This window comes from Emydura macquarii, unplaced genomic scaffold (assembly GCF_026122565.2).
Source record: "Emydura macquarii macquarii isolate MOO-44397 ecotype Brisbane River unplaced genomic scaffold, CSIRO-AGI_Emac_v2 contig_3305, whole genome shotgun sequence".
Classification (NCBI taxonomy): Eukaryota; Metazoa; Chordata; order Testudines; family Chelidae; genus Emydura; species Emydura macquarii.
This window is the reverse complement of record NW_027133442.1, coordinates 2,469,231-2,478,187: the sequence shown is the minus strand read 5'-3', so window position 1 is coordinate 2,478,187 and position 8,957 is coordinate 2,469,231. Positions and strand designations below refer to the sequence as shown.

At 47.6% G+C, this 8,957-nt stretch overlaps 1 protein-coding gene across 3 annotated transcripts in view; it reads right to left on the bottom strand.

The window, feature by feature from the left end:
• Positions 1-3,719: 3,719 nt before the first annotated feature.
• LOC137143170 (two pore calcium channel protein 1-like) overlaps positions 3,720-8,957 on the bottom strand; it is a 36,184-nt gene continuing 30,946 nt past the window's right edge. For all 3 annotated transcript variants that reach the window (XM_067532808.1, XM_067532807.1, XM_067532809.1), the window contains 5 exons: positions 8,472-8,691; positions 8,129-8,219; positions 7,290-7,403; positions 6,196-6,314; positions 3,720-4,573 (listed from right to left, as the gene is read on the bottom strand). In XM_067532808.1, the coding sequence (XP_067388909.1) occupies positions 4,428-4,573; positions 6,196-6,314; positions 7,290-7,403; positions 8,129-8,219; positions 8,472-8,691 (690 nt within the window). In that variant the 3' untranslated portion in view covers positions 3,720-4,427. The remainder of the gene's footprint in view (positions 4,574-6,195; positions 6,315-7,289; positions 7,404-8,128; positions 8,220-8,471; positions 8,692-8,957) is intronic.

Here is an 8,957-nt window from a genome sequence, read left to right as displayed (position 1 = left end):
CCACACTTGCATTAGTTTTAGTGCATTCCCATAGGGCCAACATCTATACTATGTACAGAACAGCCTGGTCTTGCTGGAAGAACAGGCTGTCTTTATAAAACGAAAGCCCAGGGCACATCCTCTGCTTCTGTGGGGAGAAGTAACCCAATGTCACCACAACACTCCTGGGCACATGGAAGGCGGGGGGATGAGAGTACTATTCCAGCGGGGTCATCCTTCCTTCCTTAAATCCTGGATGTCTCTCCATGGAACTTTGGGGTGTAAGGGCAGCGGGTGGGGTGGGACACAGAACTGAACTGGGGGCCTGTTGCCACCCCTTGATTTCTGGGCAAGAACTGAATTGAGTGAAGGCTGCTTGAAACTAGACATACGGTGGCTCCATCCCTCCAGTCTCCCCTTTTCTCGTCGCCAAGGTTACCTCTCTCTGTTTTGTGCTCCACCCACCTCTCCAGGAAATTCAAACACACGCTGAACCTCTTGGAGCTTTCTGTCTTTCGGCCACCTTCCCATTAGTTTCTCTGCCCAGTAGAGATTACTTACCTTACAGTAACTTGAGTTCAAGAGGATTGGCCCCTCTGGGGGCACCACCGTAAGACACGTTCACGCACGCCCCTGCTCTCGTGACTGGAGGATGCAAAGTAGTGGCCACAGGCCTACACCGACCAGCTCTTTGTGCCTCCAAACAAGGATATATAAGGAGGCACAGACCTGCCACTACTCATTTCCTTCTCAACTGTGAAGCAGGGCGGAGGGGGAGGTGGTCAGGAGGACAAAACATCTTGAGGAACTAAAAGTTTCTGTACTTCATGTCTGAGTATACTTCCCAAGGGGTGCTCTACAGTAGGAGACTCCCAAGCAGGAATTCAACAAAGAGGATGGTGCTAGGGAGGAAAATCCAAGACAATTCAGAGGACTGCATCACCCAAGGTCATACCATCCGTGGAAGCAGATAAGATGTGGGGTAATGCTTGGCAAAGGTATGAAGGGAAGACCAAGTTGTAATCTTCCCAATCTCTCTTATGGGACCATCCTTCAGTAGAACTATAGATGTGGACTGAGCTCTTGTAGACTGTGCTAATCACTAGCACATTCATAGCAGGTTAAGATGCAACCTGAAACCCACTTTGTTAATCTCTGAGTGGAAACAGGTGGACCCTCCATCCTCTCTGCAAATGATACAAATAGACTAGAAGAGACACGGAGAGTTTTAGTCCTGTCAAGGTAGAAGGGGAGGGCCCTTCAGATTTCTACTGAAAGTAGGCTGGCCTCATCGCTGGAAGCATGAGGCTTCAGATAGAACACGGGCAGGCAAAGCTCCTGCTGAAGGTGGCATTCAAAAGAGACCTTCGCGAGGATGATGATGCCATGTAACCTTATTTTTATAAAAGGTGGTATGTGGCAGGTCAGCCATAAAGGCACTGAGATCTCCCATTTTTCTAGCTGAAGTGATAGCTATGAGGAATGAAGTCTTGAGAGATGGAGGAAAGAACAGATAGCCATGCGTTCAAATGGAGGTTTCCGCAGGACATTGAGAACCAAAGTGAGATTCCCCTGGGGGGGTGGGGGGGCAGGTTCTGTACAGGCAGAAACAAGTTGGGTAAGCTCTAGAGGAATCTAACTAGTAGGGTGGGCAAAGACTGAGAAGCCTTTCTTGGGTGAGTGGAAGGCTGTTACAGGGGGCCAAAGGTATTCTGAGTGAGCTCATTGATAGGCCTTGTGTCTAATTCCAACAGATGGCCAGGATTTTGGAGAATGGAATCTCTGAGGCTGGGGAAGAGTGAAGAGAACACCAGGCCCAGAAACGTTTCCATTTATGAAGGTAATTTTTGCAAATACTAGGTTTCCTCCTAGATAAGTGGACTGGACCTCATCCAAACAGATTAGTTCCAGGCCTGAGAGCCATGTAGAAAGGAAAAGGGGGTGGGATGGATCAGGGTCCCAAGTTCTGCAACAAAGAGAGGCCTCATAGCCTTCTCCATCAGGTGCTTGCATAGTGAAACTCCTGGACTTTGAGTTCTGGGAGGAAAGAAGCGACAGATTCTGCACTTTGCAGAAATACACACCGGACCCAGACAGTGCTGATGTTCATCACCGCTGGAGAAGAACCAAGGTTAGGAGATACAATTCTTGAATCCCTGGACTTTGGGCATAGTCCTGGATCCAGGGAGAGGTTCCCCAACCAGGAAAAATAAATACTTCATTTGATAAAGTTTAACTACTAATCTAAGACCTATTTCTTTATAGCTTATGCAGCGAAGTGGAGGACACAATTCCACCTCAGGCCACATGGCAGTAAGAAGGAACTGGAGAGGCATTGATCTTCTACCCTCATTCGAGAGCAGGAGAACTATTGTGTTCGTGCAGGCCAAGGGACACTGCTTTGAAGAATCTCTGGACTCAGACGTGTTTTCACCCATGTGCGGGACATACACAGGGACCAACCACTTGCAGAAGGAAAAATTACAGGTAGGTAAGAAACTTTCATCTTTATTTCATCCATCATTAAAAACCATGGTTTCACTCGCCCTTTTTTCTAGGTGTTACTGAGAGCAAGCTGCAGGCTTTGATGACCAATCCTCCCATCCCTTCAATCAGAGGCCAACAGTTTCCTGCCTCCTCATCCAGAATTCAATCAAGATGGCAAGTTCTGACAGAAAGCCTAGTGCCCATGAGCGTCCTGGTCCTCTTCCAGCATCCAGAGCCAGCGGAAGCTAGACTGCACAGGACCAGAGGGCTTTGGAGGTTTTTTTACTGAGCTATCACTAAAGCATTTAGACAGTTAGCTAGACTACGAGTACCCTTTGTGGATCTGTGTGAACAGAATACTATTGCTACTCACAGCCTTGAAGTGGATTAGGCCGTGCATGGAGCTGCACTTTAACTAGAAGGTCAGTCCCTGCCTCTGCAGCGTTTCTATAGCAACTGCCTGCAGGGCTCCTCCCTGGATCTCCAGTCACACAGTTTTACTCTCCACTTGGCTTCCTGCTATAGTGCTCCCCGTGGGAAGGTAGCTCTGTTCTCCTCAGCTCATCTTGCTAGGGGCAGTGCGGCTCCTTACACACCCCTCATGGGCTCTGCCCCCCCCCCCCGCTACAGGGTAAGGATTCTTCCTCTGTACCTGCAGGGTGAAAGCGTGGCATTGCGCCTTTTCACTACCTCCTCTGCTTGCCCTCAGCCACTGTTCCAGGCTTAGGCCTCTGTGATTTAGCAGAAGGAACAGAGGCGTTCGGGGGCCAGCTGTTTGGGGATGGAAGAGGGAGACTGTTCGTTGCCAGACTGAACCCGAAGCTGGCTCTTGGTGAGTGCCTCCCCCACCCCATAAGCGTGAATGTGTGCAGGCAACTCCCTCCAAGAATTGCTCACCAGGAACTGCTTCCTGTTTCCTTCCAGCTTTAGGGCAATGTGTCTCAAGTCTTGGAAAGCTGCATACACCCTGGTATGAAAGTGAAACCAGCTGTACCTTCCTTCTCACCAAACACTGTTGATACAGGCTTATCCCAAATGAGTGCTTGCTTACTCAGAGTAGATTGGGTGGCTCTTCACAGCAGGATACTTCCTCACATACTTTAGTGAATGATAGTTTGAGGCGCTTTATAAACTCAAGCAGACATCTCTGCATCAGTTGTTTGAAGACCATGGCATGAGTGTTTCTTTGCAACCAGAACAGCTAGAGACTTCTTTGATGAAAGTTGAGACTCTAAAGAACATGTGACAGGCCCATCTGCACTCACCCCTCCAAGGAACGCTGTTTCCGGATATTTGCATTTGGCCACAGAAGTATGATATTCACGGCTGGGAAAGGTTAGGATACTAGCCTGGGCCAACCTCTGCTCAGCCAGCTCCCTCCCACCCCAGCTGCTATGGTTAATTAGCTCTTTGAAAGCATATCACAGGAAGGACTAGTGAAATAGCACACTAACTAGCAGCTTCATGCCAAACTGCAAAGTGGCTCTTGTATCATTTTTATTTCAGCTTACACATTTATAGATAGTCGTGACTGGTAATGCATCTAAAAAAGCACTGTACTAGAAAATTTCCAGTTACAAGTAGCTAAATATTCCTGAACAAGGTCAGACTTTTAAACATACATAATGCTACAATACTTTTAGGTAGCATGATCTCTTACCAATCTATCCAAGATACATGCTTTTCTTAATACGCCATGAGCTTTCCCTTTACCAAAAATACTTCCATTTCCAGGATTTATATGTGGTCTTTTGCTCCAGGTAAAACAGGCCACCATGACTGAGGGCACTACCAGGCTGCTGCCACTTTAAACATAAACCCATCCAATGTGCAGAAGTGCATCACTGTGCAGACTTGCTCCACAACTCTAAAGATCTTGTAGGACAGTGACGAAGTTGTAGGAAATGAACTAACAGAGACCAAGCTAGTGCTTCCACTTCTATTCCCTTCTGTTCTCCACACTATGCAGCACTGTCAAAGGTGGGATTCTTTGGGTAAACATCAGCAGGGGAGAGGTTTAAGATCTCATCCAGTGATGGCCCTTCATCTTCTGGCAGTATCTCTGCCTCAAACATACGCTGAAGCAAAGCATCAACTGTTCTATACCCTGGAAGAAGAAAAATACACATGGGTTTCTATACTGGCGTAGGCTAGTTAGCTACATTCCCTTGATTTAGTTCATGCTCAAAGGTTGAGTGGTCAAGTCATTTTGTGAGAACATTCCTCACTTTGGGTGACAAGTCCCGGAGGTATCTACCCTGCCTGTTTACATCCCCATTCCCCAGCAAACAAAAGCAGCTCTTTCAATCAGCTCTTTCAACCACTTTAACATGCAAGAACCTTCTTCTGTAGCATTGTTCCCTACAGCACAGTTTCTAGCATTTGTCCAGTAAACCTTATTTGAACATCCTGAACAAATCCATCCTGAAAGAGCAAACAGTTTTCATTAACTTCTGCCCTCGCAAGGGATTTTTAAAATGAAGCAGTTTTGATAGAGCACTTGAGGAAGAAGCAGGGAGCGCTGTATGAAGCCCCTAGACTCAGGCTTTCAGTTTGTTGTTGTGTTAAAAAGTGAATCCAGGCTTACAGACCGTGAGCTTCAACTGGATTCAATAGGAAACAGCCTAGATACAGGGAGAGAGCTTGTGAGAGAGAAGATGTGCATTAAAGCAAGCAGGAGGAATTGTAAAGAGTTACCAAAGAGCCTCGGCCAGGATGAAAGTGAAGTGGATACAAGGTGAAAACAGCAACAGAAAAAAAAAGAGGCTTCCTAACATCTGGAGCTGAACCGCCAAGGCTGTTCTTTGTGTAAGTAGCTCCTGCAGGCGGCGAGCTTGTGCTGCGAAGCCCAGGAGCTAGACAAAGAAATTGCTACAATAAAAACAGCATAAACACAATTAGCCTCTGACTAGGGAGGCCAAAAGCTCCAAAGAGCATTCTGGTCGGCTGTTGGGCCGATCACGACCACATGGGTGTGCTCAGTTGTAACCAACTGCTTAATTTGTAATGAGAGAGGTGCTGGGGCTCAAGCAATTCTTTGTACTTTCATAACAGATGCGGCAAACCTAGAGGTGCCAGCACTAAGTCCTGGCAAGCTCTGGCACAAATTAAGCCCTGCAGTGCCCATCATAGTTCATGGGAAAGGGTGAGAAGATAGGAATATTTCCAACTCTCCCCTAAAGAAACTCCTGGCATGGCATTTAAAAGGGATTTAGAAGAAGTCTCTGCAGTTCAAACCCACCTAGAGACAGCTACACCTATACCAGCTTCCCCTTCCATCCCAACCCAGAGCTGCCCCCCTCCCTGCCTTGGGTCCTGAAAATCTGTGTTTGGGGAGATCGGGGAGGGTTAAGGTTTTGAACAGCTCAGCTCACCAGGAATGGCTTCTCCTAGAGGGCACATAAAGTCCCACTATGCTTTTTTTCAAACGGTCGAGTTAACGTGCCCTCCTGTAATGGCAACTGTGCACGTGAGTAGGCTATTGGAGAGGGGCTCTGGGGGTAGAGGCACATGCACTAGCCTGCAAGTGTGCACTCCCTGTCTCCTTGCTGTGGGTTGATTCATGCCAATTCACAGCAATTCAGTAAGAATCTCTTTGCCAGCCCCAGGGGCCTTCCATCTGCTGTACACAGCCCTGGAACATTTGTAATCTCTGAGATACCTGACTGCCCAGCAGAGACTTCAGAGTGGATTCGTTCCCCAGGGAAGAGCCTTTGGGAATGGACTTACTTTTAGAAGCTATTTTAAACATCAGCCCTTTAGACATTTTCTTGGTTATTTCTTCCCCTCCGAGGTCATTCTCACTGGTTTCCATGTTGTCTATTAATTTACCATCACGTAGTTCTTCCCTTTAAATAATAATAAAAAAAATCCCCATGAAGCCATTTAAAAATGCACTGCAATGATCTCCTCAAGTTCATGGACTGGCCTGGCTCTCCCAGACGCTCGCTGGTGGGGCTGGGGCCCCAGCAGTTCCTCCCCCCAGGGATCCTCTGCATGCAGAGCAGAGCATGGCTCGGAGTCAATGGTGCAGACCTGCGGCCACGGAGCAGAACTGCCCACAGCTCCGGCAGGAGGGACAAGAGAAGGAGAAAGCAACCTTTTCCCATTCTAAACATGCAAACACACACGTGTCATTGACACGCTCTTCCAAATGGTGAATGAAACGCCAGCCTGATCACGTGCGGGTCTGCCTCCCACCTTGCAACTGGCAATTAGCAGAGATGTCAGTCCAGAGAGGGTCTCATTTTAGCCGTTAGCTCCTTACTGACCAAGTCAGCTGCTTTGTCTTGCACTCCTCAGCCCAAGCCATATTCTAGACTTTAACATATTCTAGGTTTAAAGGAGCAAACACCACAGCTTTCGATCAAAGTCCAGACCAGCCCCCAGATGCCTGCTGCAGCTGCTCACCCTGCCTAACGAGGGAAATCGGACTGCCTCTGAATGCATAGTCTAAAGCAGCCCTAGACCCTAGTTTGTTGATTTCACCACTGAAGTAGCTTCCCAAACACCCCCTCTGCCAAAGGCAGGCAAAGTATGTGTGCAAATGTGGGGAGAATGGGGGGGGGGGGGGGGGGAAAAATAGGTAAGAGCTTCTATACATGAGAAAGAGAGGGAGAGTCTCATCTGATTTTTTTCTAAGGCATTTGAATCACACAATGATGAAAATGGAACTGAACTCACCCAGGAGAGTCTGGAAACCTAGATCAGATACCTGAACGCTTATTTCTTGGGTGTACACCACTATGGACAGCCTGATTACACTTTCAGTTGATCATTGGATGTGTTGAGAGACCCACCCACAAAGTACCAAGTTTACTTACTCTTGGATTCCAACTCCCAGCTCTTGAATTTTCCTCTCAATGGCAGTTTCTACTTCACTCTTTTCTAGCGAGTACTCCACAAAGAAAGCTTCTAGGATAAACGCTATGAGAATACTGAGGGGAAAAAAAATTAAATGCAGGATTATACAAGCAGCATATTAGTAACATGCCCAATGTCCTTGCAGAGCCAGCCCTTGCATTATTAACGTGGTTTCTGCCATAGCAGACCGTAGAATTCCCGGCCCATCAGTACAAATCTGTCAGTGCCTATGTTCTGTGGAAACACCCCCCAGAGCAATAAATAGCCTTGGCTATTTGCCACAGACCCCAAGTGGGTCTTCCTGGACTGGCACTGAGTAGGGATGGATGAGCCTGCAGGGTCCCTGTCCGATTTGCGGCTAGGCACAGTTTATTTCTTATTCTTTCCAATTCCAGCCCCATGCAGCACTTCACAGAGGTAAGTCCCGTTGTCTGTGACACTCGATTATGGCTAGATGCCCCTCCCCTCTCTAAAGCCTCCCCAAGGGACGGAGTCCTGCGTTCCTGCCTAGTCTGTTCTAATCTTCAAAGGATGAGAATCATTCTTTTCAGCCTTAAGGCATCCCCCGGCTCAATATCTCTTCGTGCCTTAGTCAGCAGGAGGCATTTGCAGGGGAGCCACCATAACCCAGAGCCCAAGCGTATCGTTTGTACAGCGCAGCAGAGCTCCAGCAGCCCAGGGAGTAAGAGCCCCGTGAATACATTATGCTTTAGGCCTCCATCATGGCAGCCTGCCGTAGCTTTAAGTCCCATGCTCTCCTCCCATCCCTCCCAAAAGACAGCAACCTCGCTGAACTCACTTAATGATCATGATCACCACTACGATGTGGAAGGCAATGAAGTACAGCTTGGCAGCCTGATGAGTGACAAGTGCAAATCCATTGGCGAGAAGTATAAAAGTTAAGGACTGGGACCGACAGTCTAGGCTGAGAATACTCTGCTTGGGACAGTCAGGATGGTGGCAGGACACATTTGAGCTTCACTTGGTGATTCTTCCAAGTTAAACCTTTACTCAAGGGAATTCTTTTAAGACGTCAAAAATGGAGAAAAACGCTCTGTTTGAAGTCACTGGAGTGGGGTGTCTTTCCACTGACTTCTGTGGGCTCTGGATTGGACCCTCTGGTATAGATATGGAAAGGATATCATGCCACTGATTGACGACAGTTAGCTCCATCAGAACAATGAAGGAAGATGTGATGTCATTGAAGTTGTTCCTGCAGTATTTGGCTCGGGCAAACATCGAGTCTTTCAAGGCAGGGTTTCCGCACTCCAGGGCATGATGGGCAGTGGAATTCCTGGAAAAGAACTGGATTTTCCCCTGGAACACTTCCATGCCAATGATAGCAAACATGTAGTATACCACCTAGGGAGAGAGACCTGTTCTCACAGAGGGAAGCATGACAGCTGTATCAAGCACAGTACTGGAGCGTCTAGAATTCCTCAACGCACATCCCGGATTCTGTATCTAAATACAGGGCCACTTGAGCCAACCGTGGCTTAACTGAGAGACACTTTTTGAAGAAGACCAGTGCTAGAAGATTTATAGAGTGACTTATGCTTTGTCTACACGAGCACTTTTGTTGGTAAAACTTTTGTAGGTCAGGGGTGTGAAACAAAACAAAACAAAAA